Below are 13,498 nucleotides of genomic sequence, written 5' to 3'. Positions count from 1 at the left end.
TATATTTTATGCTTGAAATTTTTCAACAGAATTCGTGAAGACAAAACTATTTGGATTGAATTAATACGAATTCCTTTTTTTTCTGTCGATATAATTTGTTCGTGAATATGGTTTTGGTCTCTTAATGTTCATTTCAAATATTTGGAAATGCCCACTTTATCGAAAGTATTACTTCATATTTTAAGGTATCCATAATTTGCTGTATGGCGCTTATGGCGAATTTTCGTGTATTCAGTTTTCTCTGCATCTACTTGTAAGTCCAAGTGCCTGTAGGCGTTTAATAAACCCTTGGCATTTCTTTCTATTGTCCTCATATTATCACCTATCAAATTGACATAATCAACATAAGGCATATCGTGGTGAGTGTCATTCTGCTCTAGGCCCTGGTTGCTATCTTTAGTTTTTCTCGGAGCATATTCCAGAACAAAGTTTAATAATGGCAACACCTCCAGACACACCCATGCTTCGGTCTCGCACCAGGCGATTTCTTTTGTTGTGCGGTTAGTAAAGATTATTTTTATAAACTTTCTGATCTAATATTGAAAAAATTTTGTATCCTAAGAAACCAGTGAATTCAATTTAGTTCGGGTGGAAACTCTGAAAATATTTGGTTCATTGTAGACCTGTTATGTCTGAATTCACACTGATGTAATCACTTCCATCTACATACAGAGGACTGTGCTATCAGAATGTTTGGACAAGATCTGGTAGTAGATTGGTAATAGCGATATTCCTCGATAATTGTTGCAGCCTGTTTTGTCCCCTTAAAGTTATCATCATGTTTTGCATTCCTTAATAATTTTCTGGGAAATTTTACATTTTTCTAGTTTTTGAGCAGATTAATTGTGGATTTGTTCGTGTCTTCCACCTTGAATAGTTACACTAGTATAGAGTCTATTCCCAGAGATTTGTGGTTCTTTGTTTATGATAATAGTTGATATGAAAAGCCTGTTAATCTGTGAGAGTACTTTTTCGTTTTTCTCTCTTGGTATGCGTAGTTAATAGGACATTGAAATACCACTTACGTCTATCTAGATAGATCCCGGGATCAACTAGAATATTTTGTTCCCACTCTGAACCACATTTCGTCTAAGCTGAGGTTTCGTTTTCCGTTCTGAACTACATTCGATCTAAGCTGATGTTTCGCTTTTATTCTGAACCGCATTCGATCTAAACTGTTCCCGTTTCCGTTCTGTATGACATTCGATCTCAACTGATATCCCTTTTACCACCCTGAAACACATTCAGTTTTTGAGCTGATAAATTTTTCTAAGTCTCTTTGTTTTTGTTCAATCTCCGTGAGTTCATTTTTGCTGCTTTCTTTTATTTCATCATTCTTATCTTTTGCATTATCCTGTTTTTTCTCCTGAAAGTACGAGCAGTTTCACGTTTATTATCTTTCTTTCCATGTTTACAGTTTTCGGATTTTAAAGTTCAAGTAATCTACTTCTTTTATGTTTTAGTGTTCATGATGTGCTTACATTCATCGAACTATGGTTTCTTTCCCAACCATAATATATCCTGTACTTTACTCACTGCCGTTCTCACATCACCAGATAAGTTTTCTTTCTCTCAACTTTGATGCTAGTTTCATTAGTATCTTCATGTTCGGCATAGCCTGCACGTTGTAGAACTTCAAGTCTATGGTACTATGATTTTTAATCTGATGTTCTAATTGTTTATTAATTATAGCCAAATTCATAGTTTAATATATAACTGAAATTAAATATGGCATTTTGTCTCGATTTGCAGGTACTTTCAAAAGACTATCAACATTGTTTGTGAATTTATTCCTCAAATTATTTTCTTGACTGTTCTCTTCGGTTACATGTGTTTACTTATGTTCATCAAATGGGTCATGTACGGACCAACAAACGGTAAGTTTGTACAGTTTTCTTATTGTTTTCTGTTGTGTTTCAGTTACTTAAGACTTGCATTAATTTTTCTTTTTTCTAAAACAGCATTAATATACGAAGTGAGACAATTTAATTTACATATGGTGTTCCTCTAAAAAATTATAATTCTGAAGGGAATGTTTTTACCCTTTACGCACACATTCATGTTAGGTAAATAATTGTTGTCAGTATAATTGGTTTTATTACTACTATTAGGTAAAACGCAATTTGTAAGTTTCCCATTATATGTTCAGAAGAACCATTCAGATTGGTGTATAGAGAAAGAAGTTAGTTTACAACACTGCAAGAACTAAGACTGTCGCTAAGAAATTTTGAATCGAAATTCAGAAGCCCTGTAACATAGCAAAATAAGTTATACATCAATATATGTGGATGCGTATATTATGGGTATTAGTACAATAACGCCTGGGAGTGATTACACGCATTAGCTTAGTTGCATTTTAATTTTACATATAGTAAGCACGTAGAATTAAGCAGAAATAGATGCTATGTAATAAATAGGTCATTATTGAACATGTAGGGCAAAAACTGGAAAATCTGACAGGCATATTAATCTACATTTGAGTAACATTAATTTGAGTTTTCATCATTAGTTGGTTTCATAGAAACAAGATCTTATTTCTCATTCCACATACCCGCTCACATATAAATTTTGTTTATATTCATAACTAGCAGCGTTCACCCCGCTTCGCTGGGGTCACCCCGGAACGCAATAAACTTTGTTACTTAGATAATTTTTACTTTTTCGCTTTCAAGTGATATGATAAAAACCATAGAAGATTGGAGTAAATGTTAACATTATATCGCCTGTCATTTATGTTAACCCGCCGAGTGACACGGTCATGTGGGTTGCATATAAATACGGTTAGATTTAGCTATGATGAGCTAACAAAGGATTTGTACGTTATGGACACTTGAATGGTCAATTATCTCAAGACACTGGTAATTGAAAATTAAAGTGATATGATAAAAACCATCTAGGGTCCAAATCTTAATAACCCCCCAAAAATGAAAGAAATTGGTTCAGCCGTATTAGCGTGATGAGCTAACAAAGGATTTGTACGTTCTCTTTTATATATATAGATATATTTATTCGATAAATGAATATTTGCATATTCTTGTCATTTAGTAATCATGTAACCTCTATAATGAATATATTTTTCATTGACTAATATATAATATACAGTATACGAATCTAATTATTAATTAGTTAAGTTCTCGCACGCGCTCCCAATAATATTAAGCTGAATAGTAAATCCATTTGTTCTGACTTCTGATCTTAAATAACATGCTTATTATGTACACCTTGTCTCAAAAAGGTTGAGCGCATTCTTTATTGGTGTTTTGAGGCAAAAATTTTCAAAGTCCAACTTCGGGTATCTTCGGGAAATAGTAAACCAGGTTCGAACCTCCAAGCCAGCCTTTGCAATCGGGAAAAATTTTGCAGATGTGTTTTTCTTCTTTTAAATATAATAAGACTTGTTACCAAGTATAGAAAAAAAGCAACATTGATTGAAATATTTAATGATATAATATTTCGAAACTTTGTATTAATGTCAGCAAATGTTTGTTTGTCATTTAGCTCTCCATACGTGATGGAACATTTAGATATGTAAACGAATCTTTCCATATGTAAAAGAATGCTCAAAGTTAATACATAGAATATAATTATCACCTGAGTACTAAAATAAAAGTCAAAGTAGAACAGAAACAGCGTTTGTAGTGGATATGAATGTCATAATTGTCTTGAATATTTATACATCGCTAAAAGTACCTTAGCAGAAGTCCTTGTGTTAGCTCACTGGTAAGTTGTCGGACCTTAAATCATAAGGTTGTGAGTTCGAATCTTCTCTGGGTCAATGCCTTTTTTAAAAATTATATTTTCCGCAATGCATGAAAAATTATATAAAATAATTACATTAAAATATATCAGTTGTATATATATAATATAATCATTGCAGAATGTAGTAATTATTATGTTTAAAATATAAAATCTGAGATAATTTTCACAGTAGGTCGGTATTATATATGAGAATGTTAAATGCAAGTTAGGAAAATCGTTTAATAGCAATAAATAAATTATGTAGTGTATTTATTTGCAGCTATTTGTCATACAGATGTAACTTCTCAATATTCTCAATACAGCATGTCATTTACATTCGTGAAATACAGTATATTCCTACGAATATAGAAAGTGTGTAAACAGAGTATCCAAAGTCGGATCCTGCTTCAAGACACATAACTTTTCCCGATCCCCTTAACGTCACGGGAAGAAACACAAATTCTCTTTAGAACGGAATATCGTTACTTAGAGTCTCATTCGAATACGTTGAATATGCTTTTGTATATTCATTTCTCTCTCTCTCTCTCTCTCTTTCGCTTTGTTTATGTGTTGCGGAATATCCCAAGTTGAATACAACATTTGCAAAGTATATGACCATCAGTGTAATGGAATACCGGAAATTGAAAGTCGTGTTTCTTCAGGTTGGATTTGCGTGTTCATGTTAGCTCACTGGTAGAGTACGGGCTTGTTAATGAAGTTGTCTTAAGTTCAAAGCCTGCAGAGAATTATCTTTTTTTTTTTTTTTTTTTTTTTTTTTTTTTTTTTTTTTTTTTTTTTTTTTTAGTAGAATTGCACAGAAATCGGATTCAAGGAGTGGTATACTTCTAGAAATATTTTCAGAAGCGTTTAGGTAGCCCTGAAAAGGACTGTTTTCGGGAGTTAAGGTGGGGACATTGTGTCCAATACTTATTTTATTTATTTAAATCCGCTGACTCCAACAAGAGAATCCCAATTACAGGAGTCTTACATAAAATATTACATCTATGTTATCAATTTAAAACAAACACTAGAATAAAAAAAATTCACCCTTCTGAATTTATTACACGCCCTATTCTTCTGGGCATGGAATCTATTAAATGGGTGACAAATTTATCTCCTTCCACTACCTCCAGCTATGCTTCGGAAACAAGATGCCACAGGTCATCTTGGGTTCTGGTGGATCTGCCTCAGGCCAACTATCCCTTAGAGTACTCTTCACTTCTGCCCACATATTTTCCATGAGATTGAGGTCTGCTCCACGAGGCGGCCAGTCAATTAAATCAATCTCAGGCTGCCCTGCGAACCATTCCTAAACCACACGGGAAGTATGTATTGGCGACTGGTCTTGCTGGAACTGAATTACACCATCAGGCTGAAATACTCGTACAGATGGCACCATGATATTACTCATAATATCTAAGTACTGAGCACTGTCCAGGTGTCCTTCAATTCTGTGAAGCTGTTCTGCTCCGCGCCTGAAAATCCAACCCCAACATGAAATAGATACATGGCCACTGCGATTTCAAGCAGCAACACATCCAGGATCATATCGGGTGCCTCTCGGGCGATACACAAAACGGCGTCCCTCATTTAATGTTGTGAATATGGATTCATCTGAGAAAACCACGTTTTCCCAATTGCGACCCACATTTGCCTGTGCAAACGCGAGACGGTAAATTTTGTGGTCGTCTGAGAGTTTTTCCTTCACGGCAGCAACACAGCTACGTAACCCGGCATGACGAATCCTTCGCAGAGCTGTATGCTTACTACCAGGAAAAAGAGAAGCTTCCCTTAGCTGTCTAGACGTCCTTAGTGGGTCTAGCCGGGCTTCGTTTACTAATCTCGCATCTTCGGCTTCGGTTGACACATGCGGACAACCAGAAGATCGTAAATTACCAGTTTGACGTGTAGGACCATATTTCCGAAGCCATCGCTTTCCTGTAGAGGCCGGGACACCTACTCGCCTGCTAGCTGCAGTTGCAGAATAGCTTTCCAACTCCCATAAAGTAATTACTGCTGTACGTCTATCCATAGTTACCAATGTTCTGAGCTGTGAGCAGGAAGCAATAGGTAAAAGCTAGTACCTGACGCGTGGTTGGTTAATTGCACGACACGCCTATTGTGGGGAACGACTTGGTCAACGACTCGCGAAAGAAATCTGAAAATGGTGCGCCGTAATAATAATATTAAAAACCGTTTTTATAAAGGAGTATTAATACATACGAAAAGCTGTTTAAAGAATGAATTGTTATACTGACTTTACACGTATAAAAACACATACCATATACCAAACAGATTGAGCGATATGATGATAGCTGTATTGAGACGACACTTTCGAAGTCCAACTTCGGGTATCTTCTGAAAACAGTAAACTAAAGCTGCTGGTTCGAACCTCCAAGCCAACCTTAGCAATCGGGATAAAATGGGATAAAATGTACAGATATGTTTTTCCTTCTGTTAAATATAATAAGACATGTTGAAATGGTATTAAGTGTAAAAAAAATAAAGTTGATTGAAATAGTTAATGATACAATATTTCGAAACTATATATTCACACTCTCGTTTCGTCATTGTGATTTCCATACGAAAAAAAAAATAATTTACGTATGAGCTCAGTTATATTTCAGAAGCAGCTTCCGAAAAGCGGTCATATTAGCTCAGTGGTACACACCCGAGCGTTTAAATCGTGAGTTCGATACCCGTTCAGGTGAGATTCTTTTATGATATTCTACTTTCCTCAATGCATGAAAATTATGTAAAATAGTTACATTACAATTCATCAGTTGTATATATCAGTTGAATATATATATTCATATCATTTCACGACATAAGCAATTCTTATCTTTAAAATATAACATTTGAGGTATTGACAGAACGTCAGTATGTTATATGTGAATATTAAATACAAATTAAGAAAATCGTGTAATAGTAATAAATAAGTTATGTAATGTATTTATTTGCAGCTATTTTCATACGCAGGTAACTTCTCAATATTCGCATTACAGCATTTAGGTAGAGCATATCGAAAATCGGATCGTGGTTCAAGACAAAAAACTAGCTATCCCCAAACTGTCACGTAAGAAACTCACGAATCGCAAAAGTAAAGTGAAGAGATTGAGAGCGGTAATACCTTAATCGCTCTCTCTCAACTCTCTCTTATCTGCATTTATACATATAAAAGTGTATGTATGTATGTTCCAACATAACTCATGTATGCCTAGAGCAGGGTTCCTCAACCTGGGAGTCGTGGCCCTGTAACCGCCAGGAGTTCGTGTCGCTGTTCGGGCGAACATTTATTTATAACCAACTAAAGTGCGTGGTCCATGTTCGGGCAGCTATTTATTTATAACCGCCTGTAGTTCTGTTCGCTGTCCTCGGCTCGTGGTATTACCAATAAGTATACTCCTGATACTTTAACTTACCTGGACAGGACGACGAAGACCTCTCCAAGAAAGGTTACAAACTGTTTCCCAAAAAGCTCGTCGGTCTCAATAATGAGATGAGCATTAGGCGCCGAGAGGTTCGGGTGTCTCGTCTCGAAAACCTCACGGACGATCAGACGGTCATCCAGACCATAACGCACACAAACATCACTCATACAAACAACGAAAACACACTGGATTAATTGACACTATACTTATTTATTAGAACACTATTTTGAAAAAAAAATAAATAACGAAGAGAAATGAACACAACACTGGACACTAATAAATTTTGCAGCTGAAATTACGTTTTGCCCTTTTCGGGAAATAGAGCCCTTTCTATATATATGATTATAATTCAGGTATCACTATAAATACTTTGCTCACACCATTAACACTCTTGGGGGATTCGCACTGGGGAAAAGTTGTCTGGATCGTCCCACGATGAATCCAGTTGCTACGCTGAACAGTCCTGCAGCGTAAAGTGAATCTTCAGTAAACACACAAAAGAAGATCTCCACAATGGAATACAGATATTGGAGGGCGCGTATGTGACATTTTAAACGCACAAGGTCTGAGGACCTGGGATTTCACTGATTGGGGCTAGCCGTAAGAAATCGTCCTTCACCGGCTAAATAGCTTGTGCCCCTTAACACAACTTATGTTTGAAGTTCAACGCGAGATGCGTGGTTGCATCTTCCAGACCTGGAGTCAAACTCTCTGAGCCTCTAAGCTCAAGCTACGGGTTGCAATGGTCAACGGAAAAGTGTTGGCAGTTCATTTCAAAAATCACTCGGTTAACTCACCTGTATGCACATACAAACAGAATACGGAAAACAATTTCTGTTAATTTTAGTCAACTACCTATAATGCACTAGACACGGCGATAACACTGGCGTGAGAAAGTACAGATAACGAACTACGAAAATTGTGAGGCTGGTGCCACTTTGGCTACTGGGACATCTGGTCAGCCCGTATTTCTCTAATCTATTATAATGTTTCCATAAGCGATTAACGAAAGCACTTAATTCAGTTCCCAATAACTATAGAATATATACTGTGTATATAATGAGTCAGGGAGAAACACTGAAATGGTTAGTCACTAACTGAAATGTTCTCAGCAAAAGCAATGTTTTAAATATATATATGAAAAAAAAACGATGAAAGACTTCTTTGTCCAATTGTGTGGGAAAGAAGCAATTCCCACCAAAGAAAGAACTTATATGCGTTGCAGAATAAAGTATAAATCGAAAATAATGATCACTGTCTTCCCGAAATATACAGGGCGTCCACAAAAAATACTTCTATAACCTGGTAGCGGTTATAGCCCCTAGGAGGTCGCGAAGATAAGCGGAAGAGATAAATATAGTTAGAATCTAATACCGGAAATTATTTTGAATTTTGTTCTGATAGGCATACTTTTATTTTTTATACATACTGTACAGAACAATAAAAAATAAGTCTATTGAACATTGTCAAAGGGTGCAGAGTTGTTTAAAAATGAATTTAAATGAAAGACGTATGATATGATACTAATGAGAACTGTATATAGAAATACTAGAAAAATACACATGGAACAAAACCTGCACATTGAAATACAATTAAAATTGAAACCTAATGAGATACCTAAGCATGGTGTAATTTCACTAGTGCAGCAATGCCCGGTTCAATCTTCGTGATGAACATTATGAAGCCATTTTCAACTGATAAGCGATTTCTTGTCTTTGTTTTAATGTTTACCATGAAAAAAAAAACTTTCGCACAAGTACGATGTAGCAAATGGAATTATTATTTTTAAAGCAGCAGATACCAGACCAGGATATTCTTCTCTCCTCATCAGGCAGAACTTGTCCAAGTCTTTGTTACAGAAACCCAGTTGCAAAGACTTGTAGCATGATCATTCTATTATTTGGTTAAGAAGTTCTGGGCTTAGATCAGATACGTTAATGGCCTCTTCAAAGAAGGAGTTTAACATCCATCTTGAACCAGCACCTTCGTCGTTGGGAATATAGATAGTACAGTTACTGTATCCACTATCAATGCCGGGCGCCGAAAAAAGGGGGCACAAATTTCGTAGGAAGTGTGTTACTCATGTTAGGAAAGTAGGGATGCACGCGAGACAAGACGAGACGAGAAATGGAAAAGTCTCGTCTCGTCTCGCAACCTCAAGCGTTGGTCTCGTCTCGCGTAAGGTCTCGTCTCGCGTAAGGTCTCGTCTCGCAAATGTGAAGTCTCGTCTCGCGTCTCGCATAAAATTTTGAGTCTCATCTCGCGTCTCGCATGAGACTTTCTTGCATGGTCTCGCATATATTCTAGGTCAAAATTTTGCAATGTGTTATTCTATGGCTGTTAATGAATGATGATGTGATATTCTGTCCGAAGGCAGGTATTTGACCTAAAAGTCCCTTGGCAAGGTGAATGGTGGTTTGCCATTGCTTTCCATGGGATGAATGTTCATAACATCCTAAGGAGACGGAACCTAGAGTTCAATATGGTATCCGAACTTGTGTCCCCTCCGCTCCAAATTAAAAGAAAAGTTGTGCTGGAATTTGACCGCTGGACCATTAATTTTCGTCAAATTAATAGCATAATTTACAGCAAAACCAGCATAAATTGTTGCTGGATCCAACATTGTTTTCCAGCTTAGAGGTCTCCAGCAATATTTGCCTCTTCTAAAATATCGTCGCCACTATCAACATTTACACGTTTTGGTCGTTTCCTTGAAGGATGATTTTCCAGTATAAAGATGTTTTTATACCACCAAAAGCGCTTGTACACAACAGAAGAACTCCTCACAACACAATACGACCCAATTCTTTTGGTTCGTTCGGGCTTGTAGCAATGTTGGATTATCGCATTTTATCAACTTTCGCTTTCAACTTATACTGCCAGATCTAGAAAATAAAATTACTGACAGATATAGGGCCATTCCTACCATCTCCCACGAAACCTATAGGGACATCCTGCCAAACCAGTATTTGAATTAAACTTCCGAACTAGAGGGGGATGTTTTTGATAAATATATAGAAAGAAAATACTTATTCCATGTAAAAATATCATGTTATTTCTCCAAGCCGGGCCGGGGATACTCTTTGACGAGAGGGGATTTCCCCGCCATTCCCCAACATTAATCGCTAGTAGTAATGTGAAAAAGACAGAAACAACAGAAATATCATATTTCTCAGCAATAGGGAGTCTTATTCGCTTTTCAGACCAAAAATAGAAGTTCATGTATTCGTGCGCGCCCGCGTGTATGTGTTTGTGTCGCAAAATAAAGTCCTAAATCGATGCTGTAATAAATTTCCAATTTACAAAGCTTTTCTTTTTTAATGATGTTTAGAAACTAAAGAAGGCTCTAACTCTGAAATTCAACCTTGAATAATAATAAATCTCATAAAATGTCTATTGCCCCAATCACTTTTTTGTTACTGGAGACATTAACGCTCAACTTAGAAAACTCAATAAATGTAAAATTACTAAATATACAATTAAATGTAATTCATAAATGTTGCGAGACTGCGAGAAGTCTCGCGAGACTTCTCGTGCGAGACTTAACCGAGTCTCGTCTAGTGTCTCGTCTCGCATGGTTTAGTCTCGTCTCGCGTCTCGCATAAAATTTTCACTCTCGTCTCGTGTCTCGTATCGCAAATGCGAGACGAGACGAGACTTCTCGCGTCTCGCGTGCATCCCTATAGGAAAGTGCATGTGCACATGTATAAAATAGAAGGAAAAACGTAATAAAATGTGCTCAAAACCATGAAAAGGCAGAGTTTACTTTTGAAAATTTTATTGAGCTTCGTGCCAACCATGGTGGCGCTTTGCAGCTAGTCTGTCGACCTCACTCATATGTACGGAGACATCGTCGTATACTCTCGCCCCGAGCGCTGATTTTCCATGCCACGGCACTGTTCACTATAAACAAGAAATGGATTCTACTATTATAGAAATAGGTATGTTAAAAATCCCACACAAGCTTATTATAAAACACAAATTATAAAAGGGTCGCTGGCAAGAGGATGTGATAAAAGGGGATCGTGATAGGAATTAGATTGAGAACCACTGGCCTAGAGTAATTTTATCCAAATTTCTTATAATCTGAAAAAGAGTGCTGTCGGGTTACCTATGGTGAATGGGAGGGGGATACATATAAAAGATTGCTAGAAAATGATCGGTATTAGTGTCGAATTCATAGTTTTCGGGGTCGCTTAGATAAATAGTGTGACTTTCGATTTCGCTTAACTCCGATTAAGCTCTCATTAGTAGGGATGGGCACGAGCGACTTTTCTTTGAAACTCGACTCGACTCGACTCGAAACAGACATCTTTGAGGTCTACTCTAGGACTCGGCGCGAAAAATATCCTCCAACTCGACTCGGATTAGAGTCGAGTCAAACTAAAACGAGCCAAATCCTGTGTGTAGTCCTACCTAGACAATACATAGACAATATAATTATTCTATTATCAATTATACTACTATTACTACAAATAATAATAATAATAATAATAATAATAATAATAATAATAATAATAATAATAATAATAATTATTATTATTATTATTATTATTATTATTATTATTATTATTATTATTATTATTATTAGTAGTAGTAGTAGTAGTAGTAGTAGTAGTAGTAGTAGTAGTAGTAGTAGTAGTAGTAGTAGTAGTAGTAGTAGTAGTAGTAGTAGTAGTAGTAGTAGTAGTAGTAGTAGTAGTAGTAGTAGTAGTAGTAGTAGTAGTAGTAGTAGTAGTAGTAGTAGTAGTAGTAGTAGTAGTAGTAGTAGTAGTAGTAGTAGTAGTAGTAGTAGTAGTAGTAGTAGTAGTAGTAGTAGTAGTAGTAGTAGTAGTAGTAGTAGTAGTAGTAGTAGTAGTAGTAGTAGTAGTAGTAGTAGTAGTAGTAGTAGTAGTAGTAGTACAACAACAACACCGTGTATAAACATGAACGATAGATGGTTAGTAAAGGAATACTAAAAGCTAGTTGACTGCCGACGTCGGTAGTCATGACGTCTACAAGGCAAAGACATCGTTCACTACCCTAAGCTGTAAGCGTCGGTGGACTACAGATGGTCAACTATTGACCTCTCGCCAAAAATTGGTGGCCCCGCAGCGACAATCCGCGGTGGCCCCAGTTCCATTTTGAAAACTTTACTACCAGCGACAGAGACGCGATTAAACGACAACGAACCACAAAATTACTCTCCCAAAATATGTTAAAATGCCTATATGTGTGATTTGTTTATATTTAGGTGAGTCAAAAAAACACAAAACAAATACCCGGGGTGGACGCGAACTATCAATATTACGATTACTAGGCACGTGTTCTTCTGATTTCCCTACGCAAACGATCATAAAAAGCTTGTTTGTTGATGGATAAATCATTGACGTCTTAATTTAGCCAATCAGACAAACCCCTACATCTCGAGTTCTAGGAGGTGATACCGTGAACCGTTTCAGATTTATTGCTTTCTGGTGGGGTACTATCTATGTGCAAAATTTGAGCATAATAGCCGACATGCATCTTCGGTGCCTCTTCTCTTCAGTACAATTTTAACCAGAAATGGTGTGGGTCCATGAAAATTTGATTCACGACCCACCATGATCCAGTATCACCCACCACCCAAATGACCCATTGGCCCACTCTGACCCATCATCCATCGTGATCTACTCTGACCCACCACCAACTATGAACCACTCTGAACCATTGCGACCAACTCCGACCCATCGACATCAACTCTGACCCATGATCCACGTCCTCTTCTCCGTTGACTAAAGAGGCTACGCTTGTAATAAAACAAGACTGTGAAATTATCACTTACCGGAGTTTGAATTTCTACCGTCAATGGCTCAAGCACCTCTCTGTTACTATGCTGGTGGATCTGACCTTTACGATATATAATGGCAAAGTGTTTCTCAACTTCCGAATTAAAATGAATTTAAATTTATCATATATAATTATTTCTTTGTTGCCTTACAGACACATTTCAGTAGAAAATAGGATGAAATTTGAAAGTCTCAAATCAAGGAAAAGTAGACCAACGTAAAAAAAGAAAGAAAAACTAATTTTCTATATCATTAAGTACCTGGAGTGCCTCTCTTTATCTAATCCACCTCGAAAATTATGGATTCCACACTAATGTCGGTCTTATATATATATATATATATATATATATATATATATATATATATATATAATTTTGATGTCAGCCCCTTTCATTTCTCCTAGGACAGCAAACGGATACTGCCACCGTTAGGACTAAATTTGGTCTTAAATGACATTAAAATTTCTACCAATTAATTTAGCGACCAGTGTTGCATTTAAAAGCTCGGCGCCTCTATGCACTT

At 36.6% G+C, this 13,498-nt stretch overlaps 1 protein-coding gene across 3 annotated transcripts in view; it reads left to right on the top strand.

Moving 5' to 3' along the window:
- The window catches only part of LOC145678648 (V-type proton ATPase 116 kDa subunit a 1-like), a 112,616-nt gene that overhangs the window by 76,450 nt on the left and 22,668 nt on the right, over nucleotides 1–13,498 (top strand). For all 3 annotated transcript variants that reach the window (XM_081749015.1, XM_081749016.1, XM_081749014.1), the window contains exon 12: nucleotides 1,753–1,877. In XM_081749015.1, coding sequence (XP_081605141.1) covers nucleotides 1,753–1,877 — 125 coding nt within the window. The remainder of the gene's footprint in view (nucleotides 1–1,752; nucleotides 1,878–13,498) is intronic.

The sequence above is a fragment of the Thermobia domestica genome, chromosome 2 (assembly GCF_964235325.1).
Source record: "Thermobia domestica chromosome 2, izTheDome1.hap1.1, whole genome shotgun sequence".
In the NCBI taxonomy this organism is placed as follows: Eukaryota; Metazoa; Arthropoda; class Insecta; order Zygentoma; family Lepismatidae; genus Thermobia; species Thermobia domestica.
This window is presented reverse-complemented; position numbering and strand designations above follow the sequence as displayed.